The sequence below is a fragment of the Saccharomyces mikatae genome, assembly GCF_947241705.1.
Source record: "Saccharomyces mikatae IFO 1815 strain IFO1815 genome assembly, chromosome: 10".
Lineage (NCBI taxonomy): Eukaryota > Fungi > Ascomycota > Saccharomycetes > Saccharomycetales > Saccharomycetaceae > Saccharomyces > Saccharomyces mikatae.
The window spans coordinates 517,817-544,322 of record NC_079265.1 but is presented as its reverse complement, the minus strand read 5'-3'; the positions used below and the strand labels follow the sequence as shown (position 1 = coordinate 544,322).

The following is a 26,506-nucleotide window of genomic DNA, read 5'->3' as shown; positions in this document are numbered from 1 at the left end:
ATCTAGGACTATTTAGGCTGCTTCAATTATGCCCGTGGAATATTGATAAAAACTTAACACGCACACTATGTGAGGGCTAAACACGGATATATACAGAAGGTTAAAGTATATGTAACTATCTACTCATTAACTCCTAAGCGTCGTGTGGATTATCACTCCTAGTGCCTGCCCTTTGATTCTCTTGTGTCTTGTGGGTGTGCATATCTTCGTATTCTATGCCCTCCTTCCTTAAAATTCGCTTCATGTACTCAATTTCCTTGTAGGCATTCCCTAGTTCCTCTTGCAGTTTCTCGTTGGCACTGGCTAACTGTGACGCATTTTGTTCACTCAGCAATTTCTGTAACGTCCATTTTTCTATATTGGCTTCATCAGTCTCCTTCAACTTTTGGATGTATTCTGCGGCACGAGCCAATATTGCTGCTTTGCTTGATTCTCTCACAGGAAGAAGATCGCTTAAGATGTTGATAGCGGTATTGATATTTTCACGGCGACGCCTTTCGACTTCTTTGTGGGAATCTTTTCTTTGCTTTTTCCACTCGTCTGTTGTAGCTAATGTAGTTGGTTTTCTTCCGCGACGACCTGTCTGCATACTAATGTCCTTTTTTAAGTCACTGTCGGGGCCATCATCGTCTTCAGCGTCGTCTTCGTCATCATGCTCGTGTTCTGGGTCACGTTCGTGTTCAGCCAACGGTATGAGCATGTCATTTTTAGATTGTTGTGTTGATTCCATTAGTGAAGATGGCATTCCTTCCAAGGAGGCACTTGACTTGACTCCTTCATTTGGTAAGGTTGTGGTTCTTCTCCCATTCATGGAATTCCTGCGCTCATCATCCGTGTTTGTTTGCTTAGATATATGAGCATCAGAGCCATCCTGAATTAAATCCGTGTAATTGACAGTGGCAGAAACGGCGGCTTCGGCTACCGATGGATCTCCGTCGCTTCCCTTCCTATCTTGGTTAGACGTCGGTTCGCTTGAGTATTGACTTTGAGTCCGCTTTAGAGTAGCCCCTTCACTTAACAAAGCAGAGTCAATGTTTCCGTCGTTGCTCTCTTGCGACAACAAGGCTTCGTCTCTTTGCTTTTTCCTGGCTCCATCATCATTTTGGTCCTCATGGTAGCTTCTTTTTCTTGCCAAATGAATTTCCTCATCCCCAGTGGAAAGTTTATTATTTCCCAAAGAGTTCATCGTTAATAAGAAAATGGAACGAACTTACTTTATTGAAGAACTTGACGTTGGTGCTTCTAGATTAAACCAGTATATTATGAGAAAGAAAAACTGTTATTGACCAAGTGTTTAACCCTTGAAGTATGATGGTTCACATTCCAGATTGAACTAAAAAACGTGATAAGCACGTGGAAAATCGTTATTTACCCAATACTTTTTTTGTCCGATTTTTATTTTCCTGATCCTGAAGGGTGAGGGATGATGCCGAAGGAACTGAAAAGAGGAATCATGCTTGCCCATGTAAAAACTAAACAAAAAAATGAAATGTTTGTACTTCGTTGGTGTAAAATATATAAGTACATATGTGGGTTATATGTGTGCGTTTTACTCTATCGTTGCTGCGTCCTTTGTTGTTTTTCTAATAGTGTATCTTGTATCAAAGCTTCTAGGAAGAGTGGGTATGCAAGAATAATGGCGATACCAAAACATAAAACAGGAATGGAAGGTGTCTCCATCTTTATCTTGAGATAAAGGCGCTCACGGATGACATATTTGTAACGCTGTTAGTGATATCCAAGTGGTGGTGAACCACTCTCTTCTTTTTCAAGGAGGATACGCTTGGACTTCCGAGGCTTCTCAATGAATTGCTTGATGACGATACATTTGGTGCGCTAGAGTTCTTAGTAGAAACTGGTGTTCCTGATTTCAGTGATAGGTCACTCATACGTTTATCTAGTTGAGCACCGATGTTCGCAGGAAGTGGCGTTGGTCCGTTGTGTTTTGGTGTAGTGGGAGTAGAGTCCAGCATCGACTTTAATTCCTTCATTGTTGAATCTTCTTCACTTGGAATATTTTCGACTTTCGTGGAGGTTGGTGTTGGCTTTTCCAATAAGCTATCAACATTAGTAGCGCCACTCTCCATAGCTTCTTCCTTGTCTGCGTCATTATCCTCTTCTCCGTTCAGGTTTTTTCTATGATCTTGTTGCTTAGGTGACGTGCTTTCATTGCCTCCTTCATCTGTAACGGCGTGTGATTTATTCTTCGCGGTACCTTTTGCCTTCGATTTTTGTTTCAAGGAAGGAGATTCAGCAATTTCCAACATCGATCTAGGCTTGGAAGGTAGAATTTCATTTTTCAAAAATGGATTAGAAGTGTGAACCATTTCCTGATCGCGCGGACCATCTAACGGATTCTCGGTAAAATCAGTAGCAGAAGTACTTTTCCTCAATTCAGGAACCCTTACCAAATCATCATCGTTTGGTTCAACGCATGTTTCAATTTGTTGGAAAAAAGGGTCATTGAATAAATCATCCATTGTGTATCTAGTCACAGGATTAGGGTCAGCTAACCTCCATGCGACACGCGTAGCATCAGTATTCTTAAAATTTCTTGCTAAAGAGTACTCAGAACCAGGCCCTGGCTTGTGACAGCCCTTGTCTCTAAAATGAGGATTTTGATGATTAATGAAATTGTCATATGACACTTCAAATTCCCTGAACCGCGCATCAGTGTTACAAGAATCGATGAATGGAATGATATTGTTAATCATGGTAATGAACATGATTCCGAGGGCATATGAATCCATCGCCAACGGATTATATGGTTTTTGGAATTTTTCTGGGTAATGCTTCTTGATATCAAAATACATTACCTCCGGTGGAGTATATGGCGGAGAACCAATCATACCTTGACATGTCTTCACTGGACTAGTGTAGTCATGAGGCACCACGTGGTACCAATCAGAAATACCAAAATCCGTCAATTTACATATACCTTCTTTGGAAATCAGAACATTTTCAGGCTTTAAGTCACGATGAGCAATACCATTGTCATGACAAAATTTAACACCTTGGGCCACTTGTTTGAAAAGGCAGTACTTTTCACTAAATGGAACATTTTTCCAACCTGTTCTCTCCATCAGCTGAAAAAGGTCTTTGACACCTAGTTCCATAATAAACCCCCAACCCCGAGTTGTATATGTGGTGGTAGGAACTTTTAAAAGATAGAAAGTTTTCGTGATGTGTACGTTATGACTTAAATGCTTTGCAATAATAAACTCTTTGGAGCATCTCTTGTAAAATTTCTCAGGTGACTCGTGATATATCATGTTTAATTTCTTCAAAGCGTAAACATCTTTTTGCCTATAAGTCGATTTAACTTTTCTAACTTCACTAGACCCACCTGAACCGATAGGCTTATTATCCGTATCAAATACAAAATTATCTGTTAAATGGACACTATATTGTTTCATATCCTCCGGTAAAAAATCATTCGGATTAGCGATTGGAAGGGGCAACATCCGTATCTTGCTGTTACCATCATGCATGTAGAAACTTAAATCGTTCTCCTTGTTCATGTTCAAAGTGTCTGCAAATGCTGTGTCTGGTCTAGCATGGTTTGGGCTTATACCATACGGGTTATAAACAATATTCTCATTAGGGAAATGGTGACTGGCCATGCTATTGGACCTTTGCGGTAAGCCTGCATGATGAGTATTTCTCTCTTTGCTTCTCGCTTTTTCTCTTTCCTTTTCTCTGTCCAAAGCGATTCTATCCCTATCTCTTGTCGAGGCAATACCAGTACCAGTACCTAAGATATCAGAGGGTGAATTCAAATAGGGGTTGTTGTTGTGCTTGATTAGGTCTTGCAATGCGGCAGACGACTTATGTGAGGACACGGGTCCATTCGAAAACCCCACTGAGGCATTGTTTTTTTTTCTGTGTAAAGAAGCTGACCTTTGCCGAGCACCAGCAGAAGAGGAAGGTGAATTTGGACCACTACTAGTGCCACCGATGGATGGAGAAGTTGGCCTTTTTCTTAAGCTTCTTCCATTGCCCAATTGTTCAGCGCTGAGGAGCAAAGAAGAGTTATCTGTGTGACTGCCGGAGTTAAACAAACGCTTTCCCAACAGCTTCAAAGTACTAACAGAGGGACTTTTATGTACCTCTTTATCTTTACTGTTTCCCGTCATTATCTTATTCTATCAGTAGAAGCTGTAAAAACTACTATGGCTTACACAACTTTACTTTCCTGATGTGCGTGCGGTCTTGTCGTCTGCATAAGAGTCGCCACTCTACCCGACAATAGCTTTTCCATTTACTTGCTAACGCTATATATAAAGCAACGCTGACTGCCAAGTGGATACCTATTGGTCCTATCTCCCACCTGCAAGGGGTCGTGCCAATGACGAAAAAACATTTAACCCATGCACCACACTTGCAAGTGGCCATTATTAGCGTTTTTGCTAAAAATGTTGTGCTTTCAGGTGGGGTGACTGTATGAATGTGTTCACGTTGTATACGTGTATGTATAAGGCCTGAATGGCTCAAGGATGTGGGTATGTTTATCATGTTGCCGATACTGTAATACATGCAGCACCGGTAATCTTTGGAGTGTACCTGTAAGGAAGGGTCCTGCTAGAAGTTTTGTAAGATCATGTCATTTTGCACGTGGAGAACCAATTTGGATACTTTTGATAGAGACCAGAAAGGACGGTTCCTTAATAAATTAGTAAGGCTTGCCTTGAGCATAGAGTAATCGTCGTCTTCACTTTTCCATAACGGGGGTCTGTTTGCTGTAAGGTACAAGAATGGGTGTGCAGTTTATACTGTGTTTTAATAAGCAAGGTGTTGTGCGATTGGTGAGATGGTTTGACGTGCGTAGTTCGGATCCTCAACGTAGCCAGGATGCTATTGCACAGATCTACAGACTTATATCTTCCAGAGACCATAAGCATCAAAGCAACTTCGTAGAATTTTCTGATTCAACAAAACTTGTATACAGGAGGTACGCGGGTCTATATTTCGTCATGGGCGTGGATTTGCTCGATGATGAGCCAATTTATTTGTGCCACATCCATTTGTTTGTGGAAGTGCTAGATGCATTTTTCGGCAATGTATGTGAATTGGATATTGTATTCAATTTTTACAAGGTCTATATGATAATGGATGAAATGTTTATTGGAGGGGAAATACAAGAAATTTCGAAAGATATGCTGTTAGAAAGGCTAAGTATTTTAGATAGACTAGATTAGACATGTATAGTAATCACCCTGAAAAAAAGAAAAAATTGTTCTGATCGATATGCGTGGTCAAAACAGGCTGGACGATTTGCCAAATAAGCGCTTCAACTTCATGAATTCCCTTATTAGTTACATCAACAATCCTAATCGACTCATCCCCTTTTCTCATCTCGTTCTCTAATAGCGTTATAAAAGTTTGTTTCACCTTTTTTTGGAAATTTAATGTTTCATATCTTTCGTTGCCAAAACCATCCTTTTCGGCATTACTATTGACATCTTGAGTGCTCAAAAATAATGTCAGATCTGGCTTTAGTAGCCCTATATCTGGTTGCAAGCACCAATCTAAGTCCATTCCATTTGTCTCCTTGGCGGCCGAATATGCTACTCCTGAATAAACATATCTGTCCATTATGATGTTTTCGCCTTCCAGTAAAGCTTTCTTCATGGTATCGACCATTTCCCACCTATTTGCCGAGAACAGAAGGTGGATGGCCTGATCTGAAAGCTGGAAACTATCATCGGTCAGATATTGGTTTATGAGGCTTCCAATTCGTGTAGATCTTTCCGGAAACTTTAATAATTTACAGTTTGGTTGCAATCTTTTGTACAATATATTGCATTGTGTAGTTTTACCAGTTCTATCTAAGCCTTCTATTAATATTAATTTGCCACGGCCCATCGCTGCCAGTTATCTTTCTTTTTTTTCTTCTCTAGATCACAGATAGTGTAGATGCAAGCAAGCCTTTTAAAATTGCGCTGTTTTTCCGCTGACTTTAACACCAAACCCACGCGTTGAAAGTCATAGGCATATAAACAGTTATTTTCTTTCCCATTTCTGTAACAATTCCTAGATTTTTTATAGTTCCTTGCATTGTTTTCTATCAGTGACCACCCAAAAAGCTTTAAATGTCGCTCTTTTCTTTCAATACTAATGCTAAACCGTTCGAGCGAGAGGAAAGATGGCCAGCGCAACAGATGATTGTTACTTGAAATGTGAATTATTGTTACCTTAAAATTTTCGAAATGTTTGGCTGCACCTGGACTCCAGTTAATAGTGCAAACATCCAGGACGTTCTTTCTGAATGAACCTGTTCACGAACTCTTCAATTATGTTGGTATGATGGCTTCCTGTTGTAATATAAATCAAGTATCATCTACTAACTAGTATTTACGTTACTAGTATATTATCATATACGGTGTTAGAAGATGACGCAAATGATGAGAAATAGTCATCTAAATTAGTGGAAACTGAAACGCAAGGATTGATAATAATAGGGTCAATGAATGACAACATATAAAACGATAATGATAATATTTATTGTTGATAATTAGTTGTTTAGTAAGTTCTAATAATTAAGAATAAGTCGTTCCTTCTTATTCTATATAAGAGAGGTATATAAAACACACGCTGATTGGTTATATTAAACCCAATGGTTCAGACATAATTCGGAACATTGATGATAATACTTGAGTGATGACTCATCTTCTTATATACTAAGTTCTGGACAATTAATAGATCTTTATCTCATTACTGCGGTAAATCCTATTATTAAAATTTTCCTATCCCAATTTATACGAAGAGTGTTGTAATATAAATCAACTATCATCTACTAACTAGTAGTCATATTACTAGTATATTATCATATACGGTGTTAGAAGATGACGCAAATGATGAGATATAGTCATCTAAATTAGTGGAAGCTGAAACGCAAGGATTGATAATGTAATAGGATCAATGAATAAGAACATATAAAACGATGATAATAATGTTTATAGAATTGTGTAGAATTGCAGATTCCCTTTTATGGATTCCTAAATCCCTGAGGAGAACTTCTAGTATATCTACATACTTAATATTATTGCCTTATAAAAAATGGAATCCCAACAATTACATCAAACTCCACTATTGTCTCAAAGAGCGTATAGTTTTAATCCCTTATTCCAATTCATAAGAATAAACGTGTAGTTGTAATCATCTATTCCAACATATTTCTCACCGAGAAATCTTAAAACTGGTTTGGAGTTAACTGAATATGATACTGATCAATTCATAATTGGTTCTAATTAAAATTTCGATCCGTGATAGTTTAATGGTCAGAATGGGCGCTTGTCGCGTGCCAGATCGGGGTTCAATTCCCCGTCGCGGAGGTTTTTTATTTTTTTATCATCTACAATATATTACTCAACATAAAGAGGTATGCTATCTGACATCATGCAGCCACCTAGGAACTTCTTTATACTTTTTTCTGGAAGATGCATAAGTATGCATGCTGACAGAAGTACTTACTTATTTTCGAATTAGTATATACGATGCAATGGGCTCTATTCAACCAACACAATTGTCTCTTACTTGATCAAGTTTTTTTTACAATTCCATGTCCTGATTAATATTCGTTACGTCTACGTCGGAATCAGAATCTAATCTCTGCTTCTTCTCATGGCGTACATCTTCATGTTCACGTTCACGTTCATTTTCAAGCGTCATCATGTCATTTAGGTTTTTAAACTCTCCTCGTCCATGGTTGATTGTTCGTGCTTTCCAAGATTTTATACGATTTGAGTTCCTAGCAGGATGTTCGACACTTAAAGGCGGCATAGAGAGTCTAAATTTCGGTGCCACATTTCCGTTGATATTTGAGAGGTCCCTGTTCGATTCATTAAAACTGAAATTATACTTGACTCCGAAATCTTTTTTACAAAGTTCTTTATGGGTCTCAGGTTCACGCTGCTGGTTGTCACTAAATTTATTGACTTTTCTTTCTTTTTCTTTCACTGTATTAGAAAATTTATCCTGAGAATTTGATAAGATGTCGCTTCTTCGTTTGTAACACCATGCCCTTAACTCATCAGTGGTCACATTTGAGTCCAATGCACACAAGACATCATCTAAACATGTGAGATAGCCTTGATGTTTGGTCAGCGAGTTTTTCTCATTAGCTACTCGGTAAAGCCTTGTTACCGCATTGGCGGCTAGCTTGAATTCTTGAGAAAGTTCTAAATTGAGACTCTCGATGGCCTGTTTGGTGGGAGGTTGTTCTGGGGGTAAACTTGACTCCAAAGAATGCATTTGTTCCATTTCAGTTTAGGTTTTAAAATTTTCAAGTTAGATATATACTATCGATATAATTGTTTCTTTCGAAATAATATTATTAACAGCTAGAATACGAAATTGGAAAACAGCTTAAAGCAGGCACAATAGAACAATTAGTTGTTCCCTTTCTTCTGAGGTTTGTACGGGAAATAATGTTCACCTTGCAAGGCAGAAAACGATAGTGTTGTTAGAATATCCTTAGAAGTCAGGAAAAGGAACAATCTGAAGTTTTTTTCATGCGCAACTTAGAACAAAGTAGAAAAATAAAGAAAAGATACGTGGGGTAACGTACGGAAAAGACACTGCGTAATCCAGTTCATTTCTTCTCCTTGTTGAGGTACCAGAACATGCCATGTTTTGGTTATAATCCTTAATTAGACACGTATATCAGATGTTTGCGTCTGGAGGTTTGATAGAAAAAAAAAAGAATCCCTCGGGGGCGAGTCGAACGCCCGATCTCAAGATTTCTTGGTAATAAATTACAGTCTTGCGCCTTAAACCAACTTGGCTACCGAGGGTCCTAGATGTTGAAGTGTTAAACTTTTGCAGCTTTCTCAACTCTTGAAAAGGATTACGCATCAACTATCATCTTATATTAGCTAGTAGTCATTGTTGGTGTTGGAATGAAAATTGTTGATAATTAGTAGTTTAGTAAGTTGTAATAATTAAGAATAGTCGTTCCTTCTTAATCTATATAAGAGAGGTATATAAAACACACGCTGATTGGGTGTATTAAACCAAAAGGTTCAGACATAAATCAGAGTGTTGATGATAAGAATTTAGTGTTAACTCATCTTCTTATATACTAAGTTCTGGACAATTAATAGATCTTTATCTTATTAGTGCAGGAAATTCTATAATTAGAATTTCCCTACTCCATTTAAATTGGTATCACCATAAGAATGTTAGTATTAATTTACTCAACATCATTAGTATCATGTTAAAGAATGTTCGTCATCAACTACAACAATTTATATGAATAAATGTATAGTGGTAATCACTTATTCCAACATATACTGAGATAATAGTGGAGTTTGATGTAATCGTTGGAATTCCATTTTTTATAAGGCAATAATATTAGGTATGTAGATATACTAGAAGTTCTCCTCGGGGATTTATGAATCCATAAAAGGGAATCTGCAATTCTACACAATTCTATAAACATTATTATCATCGTTTTATATGTTGTTATTCATTTATCCTATTACATTATCAATCCTTGCGTTTCAGCTTCCACTAATTTAGATGACTATTTCTTATCATTTGCGTCATCTTCTAACACCGTATATGATAATATACTAGTAACGTAAATACTAGTTAGTAGATGATACTTGATTTATATTACAACATATACGGTGTTAGAAGATGACATAAGTTATGAGAAGCGGTCATCGAAATAAGTGGAAGCTTACTCGTATTACTTCAATCAAGTAATGTAACCCTAGCAATTGTCTTTAGAAGTGAGCGAAAGAAGCATGACATCTGAGATAATAGTGGAGTTTGATGTAATTGTTGGGATTCCATTTTTTATAAGGCAATAATATTAAGTATGTAGATATACTAGAAGTTCTCCTCAGGGATTTAGGAATCCATAAAAGGGAATCTGCAATTCTACACAATTCTATAAACATTATTATCATCGTTTTATATGTTCTTATTCATTGATCCTATTACATTATCAATCCTTGCGTTTCAGCTTCCACTAGTTTAGATGACTATATCTCATCATTTGCGTCATCTTCTAACACCGTATATGATAATATACTAGTAATATGACTACTAGTTAGTAGATGATAGTTGATTTATATTACAACAACATCTTCCCAATGTTCTTTGTTCATGCCCAATTTTACTTTTTAGTTATTTTTGTTTCCTTTTTTATTTATATGAAAGCTGAAGTGATACTAAACGTAAAAATAAAAACCATATCGATGTAACAGAAACTGAAAGGTAGGGAAAAATAAACATGCTAAAGTAAGAATATGGAAGGTAAAGAAAAATAATAGCAAGCGAAGACCCAGGTATCCTAATATATCAATGTTACACCGATTGAGGGACTTTACTCTGTTTCGATATTCAAACAACGCATTTAAACTCACAAGAAATCTCTTTGTAAGTGAATCCTTGCAATCTCAAACTACTATAGAGATATAAAAATTTTATATAGATCGTCAGAGATTTGAGATTAACTACGTTTTACACCAGAACTATTCGCCACATATTCCAATGTATGTTTGTTTTTATTTAGTGGACAGCTATAGATATTTTTTTGCATCGATATCTTCAGAGGAAAATCTTGAGCGAACTATGTCTTGAAATATATCTGTAGGTTGATGTATTCGGCAAAAACAGAACAAAAGAGACCAGGTTGTTTTCGGGAAAATGCCATGAATCGTTGTTCTTCGTAAAGGGATAAGTCAACATATGCCATTCAATCCAAAATTATTCCAAAAGTCACAAAAGTGGTATGAAAAAAACAACAAGTCCACCATAAACCAGCCAATATATAAAGTCAGTCCCTACATTGTTTATCTCTTGCTTTTAGTTAAACTCTTATTTCGGCTCAGTTAGCTGTTTATTTTAGTATTCCGAAGAGCAGTCAACTAATACCTTGGGGATAAAACTAAAAAAAAAAATGTGCTGAAGGCTGTTCTGGGTCGTTTGCTGTTTCGAGAAATTCTGTTTCACCAATTGCATTGTTTCTTACAATTCTGAAGTTACATCCTTGAAAAGAGCAATTTATCAGTACTAAGGAAACAAGAGGCACTTTGCAGTTGAAAGAGCATACCTAGTTTATTGATTCATTGAGCATATTGTCCTATTTTCTTACCCTTATCAAATTTAAACGGACCTGGAATTGTAAGAAAAGGTCAGATTCAGCTAGGGGAATCGTAAGGTAATGATAAGGTATCTCTGATATGTCATTGGCGTCATCCAGACAGGGTCTGAGTATGAATATTTCGCTTTTCCATGAAGCCTTTTCTGGTTTTGTGGAAAATCGTTGATGAAAATAAATAACCTGAAAGCAATCTAAACGTTTCCAACAACGTGCGTTATTTTTCAATTCTGATCTCTAATGTTATATGTTGACAATTAAAAAGGTAGCTTAACCCCATTCTAACGGTGATAATCCCTATTCTCCAATCTCTTTTAATCTATCTAATAAAATTTGACAAAATTCCTCGATGGCTTCATTATAATGTATACCACCATAACGCAACGTATTCAGATAATTGACAGCCAACTCTTTCTGTAAGTCACTATTCATTTTTCCGGAACTCCCATCACTACCGCTACTAGATAAAATTCTATAAACCTTTGTTAGATGAAACTTCACCGTATTGTACTTCAACAGCTCTTGCAACTGGGCACTATCTTGATACACGTCATCAAATGCCTTTGTCTTTAAAGATTTTTTTATTGCGGATGTATTGCTTATCGTTGAACTACATTTGTTTATGACCTCAGCACTATCTTCTGCACCAACTTCCAGCTCTGCACTTTCCGTATGAACATGCCTTTCAGCATCTTTATAGCATTTTAGAGAACAGTATCGTACTGCACACTTAGGACATTTATATTTGCCATCACCCTCATGACATATACCACATTTAACCAAAGTTAAAACCATTCTGTTTTGGTAGTTTCTATATTGATAAAAATTGTGTATTACCTGGTTACTTATTAGCTCGCCAGCACTTTTACAAAGGTTAGACTTATCTCATCGCAAGCAAGCTTCATTTTATCTTGATTTTTTCAGTAGCAGGATTGAATGAAAAAAAAAAAAATAAAACGTTCCGTACGGGACTCGAACCCGCAGTCTTCTCCTTAGGAGGGAGACGCGTTACCATTACGCCAACGGAACCTTTTTGGTTGAACTACTGCAAATAGTAAATCATTAAATCTCACGTATAAAGCTGTTTTTTTACAGCGGATTCAGTGAATTAATTTTATTCCGCAAACTTACACTCTATGAATCCATCCTTGGTCCATTCATCTCCTTCACCTGAGCAAATAGGCAGAGAAAAGTCGAAACTGGTTGTTAGTGCAATATGTACTATTGTACCAAAAGAAGGTATTATTGAGAATACATTCAACTAGTGTTACAAAGAGGTGTTATTTCCGGTCAGTAGCCTGCTAATAGCTCCTTTTACTTATGTTTTTTTAACTGAAATATATAAAGGGTTTAAGCTGCCTTTTAAGTATAATAATTTGCACAACCTTCATCTTCTAGCAAACCCTTTCTCGGAAGATCAGCTTCCCTGAAATGCGCTTTCATCGGGGTATATACCCTCCCATAATCCTTTGGAGCGGCATTTAGATTCACCGACCCGCTTGTCTGTATGCTAGGTGGTCTGGGTCTACTAAAGTTGCTCGTTATATTCAGTTTTGAATCTGACGGCTTGTGAAATTCCCTAGAGGGTGTAGATTCTAATAACTTGATAGTGGAAGAATTTTGACTAAAATTCCCTAAAGGCAGATTCTTGTATTTCGAAATATCTATAACATTCCTGGTTTGCTCTTCCGTTATCTTTATGTTTTTGTCATTATAGCTATTCATATGTGAAGAGTCCAAAATTGCAGAAAATCTAGTTACATGTTGTAGATTACCGTTGTCGACGATAGACTCCATTGTTTCTGTCTTCTTCATTGTTAGAATAGGCCCATATGCATCTTGGCTTATGCTTTCGGGTCCTCTCTCTATCAGTTCGATCGTAGAATCATTATTGGAAGTATATGATGTCTCATTAAAAGCTGATTCGACTTTACTTTCAAGCTCGTTGAAATCATTAAAAGTTTGAGACTCAAGAAGACCTGACTTATAAATCGTATTATCATTTTCCTTTTTCCTTTGCCTTTCAACAAGTTCGTCAATATTTTCGCTGACGGTAACACAAATATATTCACGCAAACCACTGTATTGTTGATCATTGATTATTCTATAATAAACAAAAATAGAGCAAATGATAGCAAGGAAGAACTTGAACACAAACAATGCCCAAAGAATGAACGAAAATAACATAAGCGACAATATCACCGCTTCCTCATGATTCGTCTGGCCAATATTTTTTATTTTGTTGATTAAACCCGTAAATGATTCCAGATCCCCCAAGTCGTCGTTTTTATTAACTGTTACGAGGACGGACCATAATGTAAGGCCATTGATAACTTGCCTTGGAGTATCTGTGAAAATTAGCCTAATACAATCTTTTAGTTGAAAGAAAGTAAAAAAAGTCATTTTTTGTCGAAAACCTTTTCGTTCGATAAAATTATAAACACAAAACTTGGAATAATTAAGTACTGAGTTTAGATTTCTGGAAAAAATATTCACGTATGTCAATGAGATGTTTCCTGTCCTGTAGATTCTCATTCCTGCTATGACTTCCCATATCAATAGTACAATAGATGCTAAAATACAACCACTAAACAACCATTTGGATATTTTGAACGATAAGTATGGCTTGATGACGTTATTTGACCACGAGTCGAATGCCAGTAGTTTGATACATGTGTAAACGTCTGATACAAAAAGAGCCACTTTCAATCCATTCCACCCTACTATGCCTATTATATAGTTTAAAACGGTTTTGAACTTGTAGTTTCGAAATAATTCAATGTTTAGATCAGAGAATGTCTTTGAATTGATGGAGTACTTCCAATCATGATTAAACATCTTCGGTGCTCCTTTCCACTGGTCAAGCTTTCATGAGATGTTTACAGTCTTTGCTTGACAATTCATAGATATCTGTCTTATTAACCTGAAAATATTCTTTATATCAGGAATGCTGTTGCGTCCCTGGTGGTTTAGTTTAATTTGAAACATCTGTCCGATTTTTTTCCAACATTTCTTTTTCTAATAGACGCGAAATGCCAGCAAAAAGTTGGTATGATCAAAAGATCTAATTTTGGAATACAAGGTAACTGTTATTCAAGCTAACGATAGAAGGACAATCATAGGAAGGTTGAAGGTTAATCTTTTGTGGAATTGATCACCATGTTCCTAATTTCGTACATGTAAGATTTTCTCTTGCCATTAATCGTACTTTCATCCATAATAGTTTCTTCCTCCACACCGATTATGGTCTCATCTCGCGGTATGAACCATGAAGCCAATTTTCTGCACCACCTGTTCTCTTCGTGATAAATTCTTTCTAATGCCGTTGAACTCAAATGGAAAATCGGATTCAATTCTAAACTATTGGCTGAACCGTTAAGAGTCCTCATTGAATGGTATTTCCTAAGTCTTGCTTGAGCTGTGGTATTTTGATAACCGCCGTTACTGTCATTTGAAAACAATGGCGGACTAACTTGGCTATGAGAACGCAAAAATGGAGAGGAACTGCGTTTCTTCATGGTTTTTCCAACTGGTGGCAAATTTATCTCAGGAATGCCTGCAAAAGGATCTGTTTCATCTTCTGAAACGCTAACCCATCTTAGGTTTTGTTCATCAAGAACCATGTTGCCAACGACTTTTTGATTTCTGGAAGCGGTTCTTGCCTGCTGTAAATCAGGATATTTCTTCTTCTTAGTATAATCATCTACATTTCGTTGGAGCTTATTTTTTATTAACAGAGCTTTTCTATTTACCGCGTCTACATCGCTGAACCTGTTCAAAACATTCTCATTTCCTTCCCATTTCATAGTTTTTGGGTTGTATATCATGGAACCTTTCTTCATTGGAGTATTATGGTCAATCTGCTGTTTTATCGTTTTTATTTTAGCAGGTCCGTTAAGTTGCACATTTTGGCTGGAAAAGTGTCTTATTGGTTCTTCCTCCCTAAAAGAGTCCAATTCCTGCTGAGTGTTCCATTCTCGTTGTCGTCTATGAAGGCCCGGAGTTAATAGTTCGTCATGTTTGACTATATCATATTGTGCAGGTGATATCTTTAAGGGCAATGATGAAGTAGACTTTCTTTTCAAGAAAGGAGGGTGGTTGACGCTCTCTTTATCATTCGGCGAAGTTGTTTCATCAATTGCTTCACCCTCTAGCCCTTCAAATCCCGTTAGAAAGCCACCTTCATCATCAGAACTAAATTTCGCCAATATAGTTTCTTGTGTATCATCATCATCATCTTTGTAATCAAACCTTCGCTGTTCCTCCCTGTCCTGTTCTTCATTGTCTTCCTCTTTAATCACTAGATTGGCTAAAGGTAAGTTTGGCATGGACTTTTTAAACCTGACAGAATTAACAGTTCTTGAGTTTCTTGAAGATACATTATTCGATAATTTTCTTTTTGGTTTCAATTCCATCATTGATCTAGGTTGCTTAAGCTTAGGTTTATCTCCAAAGCTCAGTTTCCTGTTAAACTCTTCTGCAAAATCCTCGTTCTTAAACGGCGTGACTCCAAATCTGTTTCTTAAATGAAAGTTTGTTTTTATGGCATCGTCAAAGTCATCCTTTTTATTTTGAAATTCCTGGAAGTCGTTCAAAAATTCATCATCATGATCTACCTCCATGTCTTGATCATCCTCCCCTTGTCTGTTAGACCAAAGCGCATCAGCACTGTTAGAGAAAACTGTACCAGTATCAGAAGTTCCCACTGATGATGGAGTCGGTATATACGTTGATGTACTCAATGGTTGCGCGCTGTCTTCCGGTGCAAATGTTTCATGTGATTGAAATCGAGGTAGCGTTGTATTAAGCTCTTCAAAGGAAGTTTCTGGCTCATCTAAACTGGCTAGATTGAGAGGCCTAATTGACATAGCAAAAAAAAAAACCCTTATATTTCAGAAAATTTCTAACGTTTTCCTTTCTTCAGCTTCTCGCTGTTTTCCTTTTATGTGTGCTGAACACATGAATCTATACTTAGTTTAAGGCTGTTTATTTACTCTTCGCGAGATGCAATAAAAAGTCCGCATATTAAAATAATGTCTAAACTAAAAGACACGGGAAATACAATAAGAAAACAGATGAATTGAGTTTTCCTTTACATACAATGCCAAACCTAGGTATTTATTTTCTCTTATATACTATCACTCTGTCTCCCTATTAGTTCAAGTCCAGGTCTTGTTATCGCCCTTTCAGTAACTAGATTATCTCCGAACACATCAATTACAGTAAGGTTTGGATTTTGGTCTACTAATAGTTCGATCACAGAGTCATCCACACAGCGCACAAAGCCGAGATCTATATATGTCAAATTAGGGCATTTCAGTGTCACAAATGCATTCGTAGTTAGCTCTTTTAAGGAATTGAGGCTCAAGCTTCTTAGGCTATCTCTTGCTCCGTTAAATAATAAATTAATTATTGCCATATCACCCAATTGTAAACATCTTCTGAAGCTGCATTCTTTTAGATTATTCAGTTTTACTTTGTTGAAAAAATACACGAGTGAGTCTGTTGTTATCTGATCCGATTCTTCTAAACTCAATACCTCCAGTTGACATTTTTCGGGGATGAATGCAGTGAGACCGTTAACCACCATTGAATCTGTCAAGTCAAGGCAGCCATTCAAGACTAACTTCCGTAACGTGCGCCCAACTTGACCCAACAAATTTATGATAATCTCGTCATTCACATCTTCTTCATTGAATGGATATTCAATACAAAGAGTGTGAAAACCGTTATTGAGTAGATATTGCGGCAGTAAAGCGTAGTTTGACACAGAATCGAGCCTGGATAACCCTAAGGAAACTAAGGTGGAGCTGCAATTAATTAACAAATTAGATAATGATTGATCCGTGAAGCGGTGTGTATTAGAAATATGAAACTCTTCTAATCTATCTTTCATAATTGCAAAAAACGTCTTCCAAGTGCCCTCATTGATAAGAAAAGGACCATCCAAATTTATTGATTTCAAGTTCGGTAACTTTTCAGCAATGTAAAGTAATGATTCATTGTTTAGCTGCCCACACATTTGTAAGGACAACGAGGTAAGATGTGGTGAAAAAATCGCTAGCGTTTTGTAACCATCGAACGAAATCTTAGAGCAATCATTGAAAGTCAACTCCGTTAGATCCGTCTTTAAGAAAAGTTGCAAAGTATGGTCATTTAAGGCCCTATTCTTTGATAATGCCTTTGCTAAATTGTTTAAGTTAGCAGTGGATACACCACCGAGCACATCTCTCAGTCTATTATAGACCTGTTTCGATGACTCATCACTCTGTTCCTGCCACTTCGAGATGTTTTCACTGATTTGTGTAATACAAAGACTTTGTAAGCTAGAGACTCTATTAACGCGTCTATCTAGCAAATTGGCGGCTCTCTTACGTTTTTTACGACGTTTTTGTATAATTCTTGCACTATTCTGCCTTTTTTTAGCCAATAATTCGGGGTTCTTAGTAGGGGTTAAACTAACTAGGGTATCTGATAAGCGGCTAGTTTCATATTCTTCTTCATCACTATCGACAGGCACCAATTTCATCCTAGCATCATAAGAAATATCTGTTCTTCCTGTCTTGGTACCACTGCCTATTTCGACATCTTCAACCTGTTCTTCTTCGAGTTGTTGCGGGATTTGCGCTGTTAAGTTATCATCCACCGCTTTATCTTTCTTTTCATTTATTGAATCCTCATGATTCTTCGACTGTCGTTGATGCCATTTTTGTTTGATATTTTCAGCGCTGATCCCCTCTTCTCTTAAAAATTGGGTCAATGCAGAATTTGGTCCCTTAACTTCATTTTCGCCTTCTTTCTTTGGTTTGTTTCTACTTCGATACATTTATTACTGATCCGTGCCTTTCTAAAAACTAGTTTCTATGCAAACACTTCGCACTTTTTTGGTGCTGTTTAGATAAACTCCGCTAGGTTCTAATTAATCCTATATAGTTTCATTAGTTTTCATAATTAATATTTTCATTTTTTTGGAGAATGGTTGACGATAAAAAAGAATGCGCAAGCCCGGAATCGAACCGGGGGCCCAACGATGGCAACGTTGGATTTTACCACTAAACCACTTGCGCTTTTTATTGTTGAAAATTGTTGCCAAGAAGACCTATTTATCAATGTATTTAGATAACTTTCTGATTATAACTGGATTGGAGTTTTTGTTGGAATAAGTGATTACCACTATACATTTATTCATATAAATTGTTGTAGTTGATGACGAACATTCTTTAACATGATACTAATGATGTTGAGTAAATTAATACTAACATTCTTATGGTGATACCAATTTAAATGGAGTAGGGAAATTCTAATTATAGAATTTCCTGCACTAATAAGATAAAGGTCTATTAATTGTCCAGAACTTAGTATATAAGAAGATGAGTTAACACTAAATTCTTATCATCAACACTCTGATTTATGTCTGAACCTTTTGGTTTAATACAACCAATCAGCGTGTGTTTTATATACCTCTCTTATATAGATTAAGAAGGAACGACTATTCTTAATCTATATAAGAGAGGTATATAAAACACACGCTGATTGGTTATATTAAACCCAATGGTTCAGACATAATTCGGAACATTGATGATAATACTTGAGTGATGACTCATCTTCTTATATACTAAGTTCTGATCAATTAATAGATCTTTATCTCATTACTGCGGTAAATTCTATTATTAGAATTTTTCTACTTCAATTTATACGAAGACGTATAGTTGCAATAACTTAATCCAATTTATACGAATAGGTGTATAGTAGTAATCACTTATTCCAACATAGATATACTAGAAGTTCTCCTCGAGGATATAGGAATCCAATAAATGGAACTCGTAATTCTACATAATTCTGTATATGCTTTTATTGTCATTTTATATGTTGTCTGTCATTATCCTATTACATTATCAATCCTTGTATTTCAGCTTCCACTAACTTCGATAACCTGTTTCTCAATTTTTATGTAATCTTCTAACACCATGATATTTGGTTCACATCATATTATGTGATAAAATTGACTTTCTTAGTTAAGATTTCGATATCATTGCTCACAAAGAAATTTCCTCAAGGTCGCTGACTCTCCGTATTGGTAGAATATCGTATTCTAAGGGAGTTGTGATGAGCACGGAAGCCCACTCAATTAACGGATATAAATATTACATTCTATGGCCCTCAACGAAAAATCTTTCAACATTGTGCTATAAAAAGTAAAATCAAAAAGGTTATCTGATTATGTTGCGTTAGCTGTCCAAACGTAGAATATGTTGAAAAAAATGCCTCTTAGTTACCTATAAACTCAATACAATTTCGCTATGTTATGTGCAGCCGTCTTCCCGAAGACAACACACTCTAACAAACTAGAACCACCCAATCTATTTGCTCCGTGAACACCACCCGAAACTTCACCAGCAGCAAATATACCGCTGGATAATACATCATTCGAATTTTTTTTTATTACCTGAGAGTTCTCATTAATTTTCACACCACCCATGGTAAAATGGACGACGGGTGTAATTTCACCAACGTAAACAGTTGCTTCGGCAGAAATATCTTTATCAAAGACATTGATAATCAATGGTCTATCAAATACATCCTTAGTATTAACATCGGAATAACTCTTCAGTTCGTCAACTAATTCGGGGGCTGTAACTTTTAAATCATAATGTTGGACCAAATCTTTAATGGTCATTTTCTTGATCAGATTTTTGGACATGTAAAAATTCATGTTATTTGTGTAATTTTCGTAGACTTCGTGACTCATAACCAAAAGAGCTCTATTATCATTTTTTGGACATTTGGCTTGTATTTCCATAGTCACTGCGTCTCTGGTGCTCAATTCATTGGTAAATCTTCTACCAGTGATTGGGTGTAATAGGATGCCACCTAAGCCTCTCAATGCTTCCGCAGCCAAATATTTCCAGTTATTTTTACGGTCATTCGGGTCAATAAAACCGGTGGGATGAACCTGTACTTGATCCATATCAATCAATTCAGCACCTAATTTTGAAAGAATCTTTTGTCCATCTCCTGTTGTCTGTTTACCATTAGTAGTTGGCAGGTGCACTAAATTTGGTGAGTGTTCTCTCAACATTTCTTTTGAGTAGCCGAATCCACCGGAGCAAAAGACGACATGATGTGCTTTTAGGATCTGGCGACCTCCCTCCTTATCCAAATATACTACACCAGTAACATGACCTCGATTATCTAGCTCGATATCGACTACTTCACTGTTTAACATAATTCGCATAAGACTAGAATCTTTAGAGGAAATGTCTTTTAGTCTTTTTGATAGTGCTTGCACGATTTCGAAACCTGGTGGTAGTTTGCCAGAAGATCTATGGGTTCTAGGAGCAGAGTGGCCACCCAATTGCGCAAGAAGATCTAGTTTCAAATCGAATTCTGTTTGCAACCACTTGATAGCGCTCTTGGATTCTTCAGTCAACTTTTCCATTAACGATGTAACTCCCTTGCCCTTAGCAGAATGTATAGTGTCCTTTAAAAACAACTCAGGGGTGTCCATTACTTTGAGATTTTGTTGAGTGTCCGTGTGAGCACCATTGATACCACTGGATGCCTTTATAGAGTTCCCACCAATAGAAGCGGCCTTGTCTAAAAGCACCACGGGAATTTTGTATTTGCTTATGAGCCGGTTACTTGTAGTCAGGCCTGCTAGCCCAGAACCAATGACTACCACTGGATGTTTCCCTGACATTTGGTCTGTGCTGCTTAATACTCTTTTCAAAATTATTATCAGTACGAATATTGATACATAAATAAAAACTCTTCTCACAGATCTAATCATTGTAGTCAGCTTCAGAACCATGAAGAAGAAATAGTAAGATGTTCCCTTACTACGAATGTTTCCTTTTTAGGCGGTTTTGCTTCCAACTTGTGTTTCTAAGAAGATGATTTTCTCGTTAATACTTTTTTTTTCAGAAGTCGCCAGCTCGTAAAGAGAAATGGGAGATGTTTCAATATACATCTGCTATACACTATAAGAGACTGCTCAAGTGTATGGTATGCATTTGTATTAGTATGCGTTGTGTACTATTATGTAACCTTACTCAGCCGTGAAAAACAGCTCCTATCTTCAATGATTACTACTGCTATATAACCACCACATTAAACAAATGACAAAGTGAGTAAAAAAGAAATCTCTTGCTCACCACTTGATATTATATGTGAATTTCAGCTATATGTAAGATAATGTTATTTATGACTACTACGCGAATTGATACTTGTCTCATATGTTCTTTAAAAAGGCTCTATCGTCAAAGATTGAGCTCTTCCATTAGCTTTTTCTTTCGTCTCTGTACCAACCAATGCTCCATATCAGCAAGCGTCGGCACGTACATCTCTTCTTTCTGTTGTGACGCCTCTTCTTCAAGCTCATTTACAGGCACATTATAATGTGCTTTCAAAATAGGTGTCCAGTTGGTCTCAAATTCGGTCAAGGCAGGGGTGGCTTTGCCACTGTAATAGAAATCTTTTCTATTCTTCGGTATGCGCTTGATATTCACGATATTTATATCATTCTGCTTTTGAGATTGTTTAAGCCATTCTTTGACTTCGGGCAATTCCAAAGCTCTTCCGAAATACCTCTTACCATTTATCAACTTTCCTGCATTCGATAATAGATGGCTGTCTTCTAGCGTTTTCCTCTTGGTTCTTTTTTCCATAAGCGTATGATTAATGTGCCACTGCCATCTTTTCCATTCTTTGAAAAGACTATTAAGTTCGTCGTTGAGTTCAGTAATCTGCACTTCATTTAAAGACGGATCATAGATTCTTGTACTTTTTTGTTGTATCTCTTTACTCACCTGTCTTTTCCATTCATTGGCCTCTTTTATCGATTTTACCTTGGAAACGTTTCTGGGCCTCGTATAACGTGAATAATCCTTATATCCAGTCGTGGACTCTGCCTGTTGCTCCTGAAACCGTACCAAAACCGAGTTGGCCTTATCCACATTCCTACTCATTTCAAAATCATACGCGTCCAACAACTGATGTGATTTGTAATTTCTTCAGTGAGAAATGTGACACTTTTAATTGCTCTATTATATGCTTTTTGGAATTACTCTATCGCACCGCGCAAAAGAGGACGGAAAAAAAAGGTATAATAGGGCAAATGATCATTAACATCGTGATCGCAAGCGAAAGAATGTAAAATAAGGGCCTCAAAATAAAGTAAAGACTCTTGACATGAGGGAAAATGACATGAGTGGTAGTATAGATAGACGGGTAAGCAATCAGGATGATCAAAACGATCATCATATTAACAATGGCAACCTAATGAAGAAAGCCCCGATGAACAATGAGCAAATTGACAGAACACAAGATATCGATAATGCTAAAGAGATGTTGAGAAAAATATCGAGTGAAAGCAGCTCGCGCAGAAGTTCCTTGTTGAACAGAGATTCATCTCTCGTGCACGGTAACACAGGTAGTGGCGGCGGTACAAGCATTAATGGAACAAGAGGAAGTTCTAAGAGTAGTAATACACATTTTCAGTATGCCTCCACGGCGTACGGTGTAAGAATGCTAAGTAAAGATATATCGAATACCAAAGTGGAACTTGATGTGGAGAATTTGATGATTGTTACGAAACTCAATGATGTGTCGCTGTATTTCTTGACAAGAGAACTGGTGGAATGGGTACTAGTGCATTTTCCACGTGTGACTGTTTATGTGGATTCCGAATTGAAAAACAGCAAGAAATTTGCCGCTGGTGAATTGTGTGAAGACAGCAAATGCAGGGAATCAAGGATCAAGTACTGGACGAAGGATTTTATCAGGGAACATGACGTTTTCTTCGATTTAGTGGTGACTTTAGGTGGTGACGGCACTGTGCTTTTTGTAAGCTCTGTTTTCCAAAGGCATGTGCCTCCCATTATGTCATTTTCGTTGGGATCCCTAGGATTTTTAACAAACTTCAAATTTGAACATTTCAGGGAGGATTTACCTCGGATAATGAACCATAAGATCAAGACCAATTTACGGTTGAGGTTAGAATGCACCGTTTATCGTAGACACCGTCCTGAAGTAGACCCAAACACGGGAAAGAAAATATGCGTTGTGGAAAAATTAAGCACACACCACATTTTAAACGAAGTGACCATCGACCGTGGTCCAAGCCCCTTCTTGTCCATGTTGGAATTGTATGGAGACGGCTCATTAATGACCGTCGCACAGGCGGACGGGCTAATTGCTGCTACTCCAACTGGATCAACGGCATATTCCTTGAGCGCTGGTGGGTCATTAGTATGCCCAACCGTGAATGCAATTGCATTAACGCCCATTTGTCCACATGCGTTGAGTTTCAGACCCATTATCCTGCCAGAGAGTATAAACCTAAAGGTGAAAGTCTCTATGAAATCGAGGGCTCCAGCATGGGCGGCATTTGATGGTAAGGATAGAATCGAGTTGCAAAAAGGCGATTTCATTACAATATGTGCTAGTCCATATGCTTTCCCCACTGTAGAAGCCTCACCCGATGAGTTCATCAACAGTATCAGTCGACAACTGAACTGGAATGTGAGGGAACAACAAAAATCTTTCACCCATATCCTGTCCCAGAAGAACCAAGAAAAGTATGCGCACGAGGCGAACAAAGTCAAGAATCAAGCGGAACCCTTGGAAGTGATAAGAGACAAACAGCCCATGAAAATTGATGTAGGTAAGGAAAACGAAAACGAGAGCGACGATGAAAGCGACGATGAAAGTGAAAACTGCGAAGCTTGCAAATTAAAGCCTTCTACCGCCGTAAAACCTTCACAGGCAAGATTTTCAGTTTAGTGTACACGCGTTTAAAAAGTTGAACAATTTCAAATAATAAATAACGTTTTTAATACTAATATAAATAATAAAAATTAATACAAATATAAATAGGGCCTAGACATCGGGTTGTCTAACTCTTTCCTCTTTGATTGGAGGACATGGGGGGGGGGGGGGGGGGGAGGGCGTGAACGTAAGCGTGACATAACTAATTACATGATGTAGACGAAAGAAAAAAGTTTGCTTATTCACAAGCTTTTTTCAAGTAGGTAATCAGATCGTTTCTGTCTTTTTCCTTCTTCAACCCACCAAACGCCATTTTAGTACCGGGAATGTACTTTTTTGGATTGGTCAAATAGTCCGACATGTTATTTTCGTCCCATAGCACATTTTTCTTAATATTAGCGTCCGTGTAAGAGTACCCTTCAGCTTGACCGGAGTGTCTGCCAAAGATACCGTGCAAGTTTGGACCAACCTTGTGTGGGCCGCCTTCTTCCACTGTGTGGCATTGTAGACATCTGGTCTTGAAAAGTGTAGCACCTTTCTTAGCGGATCCGGCTTTGAATTCAGTCATTGTATCTTTATTATGTGAGTTTATATGTGTGCGTCTATACAAATATAATGCTTTGAGCAGTGGTTGTGCTAAAGAAAAAGAAAGTGACTACAAAGAAAAGAAGAAAACGAGAAAGAAAGCAAAAAAAACTAGAACATTATATACACACAGAGTCCATGCGTGCTATATGATCGTGTGTAGTCGCACGTATATATATATACGCCTATATGTGTCAGCACTAAAGTTGCCTGGCCATCCACGCTATATATACACACCTGGCGGATCTGCTCGAGGATTGCCCACGCGTGGGCTTGATCCACCAACCAAAGCTCGCAAAATGAACTGGCGTATTTGCCTCTTGTCACCGTCCGAAAACCCCGGCCAACGTGCCCGGAGACATCGGCGTGAAATATCTTTACTTTTGTTCCCGGAGGTTTAAGATCTTGATGATGAGGAAATATGGATAATACGATTACCCTAGCTCACTATACACGAAATCGTGATATACGAAAACGAAATCAATTTTTTTTTTTATACGTTTACTTTTTTTTTTTTCATATTATTTTTTTTTTCATTTTTTCATTTTTTCATTTTTTTCGTTGTTCACCTTTTTCTTTCAGTTAACATCTTTCTACAATTGTTTCTGTGGTTTTTTTTTTTTTTTTGGTTTTCCATTGTTCGTTTCGTTGCCTGTTTTTTTCCCTATTGTTCTCGAGCCTAAAATTTTTTTCCTTCCTGCTTTCCCTTCTTCGTTCATAGTTTCCTAATCCATTGTTTTCTTGATGAACTCATTGTTCTCAGAACTCAGATATATTCAGCTCAGTTTCGTGTAGTTCAATTGACTTTTTTCTTGTAATTCGAAGTTGCCTTTTTAACTTGTTCTTTTTCTATTCTTCTTATTCTACACTTCACTTCCCTTATTTGGTTTCTAGTTCTTGCCCAGGAAGAGAGAATACATATACACATTTTATCCATACACAAAAACATGTCTGACGAAGAACACACCTTTGAAAACGCTGACGCTGGTGCCTCCGCCACCTACCCAATGCAATGTTCTGCTTTGAGAAAGAACGGTTTCGTTGTCATCAAGGGTAGACCATGTAAAATTGTCGACATGTCCACCTCCAAGACCGGTAAGCATGGTCACGCCAAGGTCCATTTGGTCACTCTTGATATCTTCACTGGTAAGAAGTTGGAAGATTTGTCTCCATCTACTCACAACCTGGAAGTTCCATTTGTCAAGAGAAACGAATTTCAATTGTTGGACATTGATGATGGTTTCTTGTCCTTGATGACCATGGACGGTGAAACCAAGGACGATGTCAAGGCCCCAGAAGGTGAATTGGGTGACAGCATGCAAGCTGCTTTCGATGAAGGTAAGGATTTGATGGTCACCATCATCTCTGCCATGGGTGAAGAAGCAGCCATTTCCTTCAAGGAAGCTCCAAGATCTGATTAGATATTTCTAGATTTCTAAGACCTAAAGAAGTTACTTTTTTCGGTCTGGATGTCTTATTTATACAATTTATATAATACTAAAATAATCATAATCATAATTATTCATCCTACTAACGCCCATTTCTGTACTTAACCTTTCCGCCGGGCCTCCATTATCGTCGTCTCTAAGTCTTTATGTTAATAAGCGTACAAAATAATAGTCACTTACGACGACATGGCTATTTTTTGCTTGACGGATTTTTTTTCCCCTCATTACGTAGAGAAAAAGATGATTGATTACTTTATAATTAATTGCCTTCCTTTAACACATCATTTTTTGTTTTGTTCTCTTTTCACTAGGTGGAAGAAGCGTCTGTGCGCAGCCAGAAAGTTCTACACAACATCTTCAGAAGATCTGTTATGAAATAATTGATCTAAATCGCTTCTTGCTTCTTATTTGTGTGTGCCTTCCAACCGTGAGTTTACGCATGGTTCTTCTTGTTCAATCCCTGGTGAGATCGAATAGAATGCGCTACTGCTAAGAGTTTATCCAAGATTATGGCTGAACACTAAATTAATCCAATCTTTAGTAAGATTCCTCAACGAAAAGAACAACAACCCAAAACTTTCAAAATACCCCC

The 26,506-nt window shown here is 37.3% G+C and overlaps 14 protein-coding genes and 4 non-coding genes across 18 annotated transcripts; 4 read left to right on the top strand and 14 right to left on the bottom strand.

The window, feature by feature from the left end:
* Positions 1–133: 133 nt before the first annotated feature.
* Positions 134–1,186, bottom strand: CBF1 (Cbf1p; the record flags this gene model as incomplete). Its single annotated transcript, XM_056223578.1, has 1 exon — positions 134–1,186. One exon carries the CDS (start codon positions 1,184–1,186, stop codon positions 134–136), a length of 1,053 nt encoding a protein of 350 aa, XP_056077583.1.
* Positions 1,187–1,682: 496 nt separating this feature from the next.
* PTK2 (protein kinase PTK2) lies at positions 1,683–4,136 on the bottom strand (the record flags this gene model as incomplete). The annotated part of the gene is made up of 1 exon (XM_056223577.1): positions 1,683–4,136. One exon carries the CDS (start codon positions 4,134–4,136, stop codon positions 1,683–1,685), a length of 2,454 nt encoding a protein of 817 aa, XP_056077582.1.
* A 618-nt stretch (positions 4,137–4,754) lies between these two features.
* APS2 (Aps2p) lies at positions 4,755–5,198 on the top strand (the record flags this gene model as incomplete). The annotated part of the gene is made up of 1 exon (XM_056223576.1): positions 4,755–5,198. The coding sequence occupies one exon, from the start codon at positions 4,755–4,757 to the stop codon at positions 5,196–5,198; it is 444 nt and encodes a 147-aa protein (XP_056077581.1).
* Positions 5,199–5,211: 13 nt separating this feature from the next.
* On the bottom strand, positions 5,212–5,865 carry CDC8 (bifunctional thymidylate/uridylate kinase; the record flags this gene model as incomplete). The annotated part of the gene is made up of 1 exon (XM_056223575.1): positions 5,212–5,865. One exon carries the CDS (start codon positions 5,863–5,865, stop codon positions 5,212–5,214), a length of 654 nt encoding a protein of 217 aa, XP_056077580.1.
* A 1,397-nt stretch (positions 5,866–7,262) lies between these two features.
* On the top strand, positions 7,263–7,334 carry Smki_10.trna23D. The gene has a single exon. It is a non-coding gene; the product is annotated as a tRNA-Asp (tRNA).
* A 217-nt stretch (positions 7,335–7,551) lies between these two features.
* On the bottom strand, positions 7,552–8,262 carry SMKI10G2510 (uncharacterized protein; the record flags this gene model as incomplete). Its single annotated transcript, XM_056223573.1, has 1 exon — positions 7,552–8,262. One exon carries the CDS (start codon positions 8,260–8,262, stop codon positions 7,552–7,554), a length of 711 nt encoding a protein of 236 aa, XP_056077579.1.
* A 444-nt stretch (positions 8,263–8,706) lies between these two features.
* On the bottom strand, positions 8,707–8,795 carry Smki_10.trna22Y. The gene is given in 2 exon segments: positions 8,707–8,742; positions 8,757–8,795. It is a non-coding gene; the product is annotated as a tRNA-Tyr (tRNA).
* A 2,615-nt stretch (positions 8,796–11,410) lies between these two features.
* On the bottom strand, positions 11,411–11,908 carry HIT1 (Hit1p; the record flags this gene model as incomplete). Its single annotated transcript, XM_056223572.1, has 1 exon — positions 11,411–11,908. The coding sequence occupies one exon, from the start codon at positions 11,906–11,908 to the stop codon at positions 11,411–11,413; it is 498 nt and encodes a 165-aa protein (XP_056077578.1).
* A 162-nt stretch (positions 11,909–12,070) lies between these two features.
* On the bottom strand, positions 12,071–12,142 carry Smki_10.trna21R. The gene has a single exon. It is a non-coding gene; the product is annotated as a tRNA-Arg (tRNA).
* A 333-nt stretch (positions 12,143–12,475) lies between these two features.
* On the bottom strand, positions 12,476–13,951 carry KCH1 (Kch1p; the record flags this gene model as incomplete). The annotated part of the gene is made up of 1 exon (XM_056223571.1): positions 12,476–13,951. One exon carries the CDS (start codon positions 13,949–13,951, stop codon positions 12,476–12,478), a length of 1,476 nt encoding a protein of 491 aa, XP_056077577.1.
* A 296-nt stretch (positions 13,952–14,247) lies between these two features.
* On the bottom strand, positions 14,248–15,981 carry BFA1 (Bfa1p; the record flags this gene model as incomplete). The annotated part of the gene is made up of 1 exon (XM_056223570.1): positions 14,248–15,981. The coding sequence occupies one exon, from the start codon at positions 15,979–15,981 to the stop codon at positions 14,248–14,250; it is 1,734 nt and encodes a 577-aa protein (XP_056077576.1).
* A 260-nt stretch (positions 15,982–16,241) lies between these two features.
* RAD7 (UV-damaged DNA-binding protein RAD7) lies at positions 16,242–17,939 on the bottom strand (the record flags this gene model as incomplete). Its single annotated transcript, XM_056223569.1, has 1 exon — positions 16,242–17,939. One exon carries the CDS (start codon positions 17,937–17,939, stop codon positions 16,242–16,244), a length of 1,698 nt encoding a protein of 565 aa, XP_056077575.1.
* A 170-nt stretch (positions 17,940–18,109) lies between these two features.
* Smki_10.trna20G lies at positions 18,110–18,180 on the bottom strand. The gene has a single exon. It is a non-coding gene; the product is annotated as a tRNA-Gly (tRNA).
* A 1,217-nt stretch (positions 18,181–19,397) lies between these two features.
* Positions 19,398–20,903, bottom strand: OSM1 (fumarate reductase; the record flags this gene model as incomplete). Its single annotated transcript, XM_056223568.1, has 1 exon — positions 19,398–20,903. One exon carries the CDS (start codon positions 20,901–20,903, stop codon positions 19,398–19,400), a length of 1,506 nt encoding a protein of 501 aa, XP_056077574.1.
* Positions 20,904–21,372: 469 nt separating this feature from the next.
* ISY1 (Isy1p) lies at positions 21,373–22,080 on the bottom strand (the record flags this gene model as incomplete). Its single annotated transcript, XM_056223567.1, has 1 exon — positions 21,373–22,080. One exon carries the CDS (start codon positions 22,078–22,080, stop codon positions 21,373–21,375), a length of 708 nt encoding a protein of 235 aa, XP_056077573.1.
* Positions 22,081–22,303: 223 nt separating this feature from the next.
* On the top strand, positions 22,304–23,896 carry UTR1 (NADH/NAD(+) kinase; the record flags this gene model as incomplete). The annotated part of the gene is made up of 1 exon (XM_056223566.1): positions 22,304–23,896. One exon carries the CDS (start codon positions 22,304–22,306, stop codon positions 23,894–23,896), a length of 1,593 nt encoding a protein of 530 aa, XP_056077572.1.
* Positions 23,897–24,119: 223 nt separating this feature from the next.
* On the bottom strand, positions 24,120–24,449 carry CYC1 (cytochrome c; the record flags this gene model as incomplete). The annotated part of the gene is made up of 1 exon (XM_056223565.1): positions 24,120–24,449. One exon carries the CDS (start codon positions 24,447–24,449, stop codon positions 24,120–24,122), a length of 330 nt encoding a protein of 109 aa, XP_056077571.1.
* A 964-nt stretch (positions 24,450–25,413) lies between these two features.
* ANB1 (translation elongation factor eIF-5A) lies at positions 25,414–25,887 on the top strand (the record flags this gene model as incomplete). The annotated part of the gene is made up of 1 exon (XM_056223564.1): positions 25,414–25,887. One exon carries the CDS (start codon positions 25,414–25,416, stop codon positions 25,885–25,887), a length of 474 nt encoding a protein of 157 aa, XP_056077570.1.
* Positions 25,888–26,506: the final 619 nt, after the last annotated feature.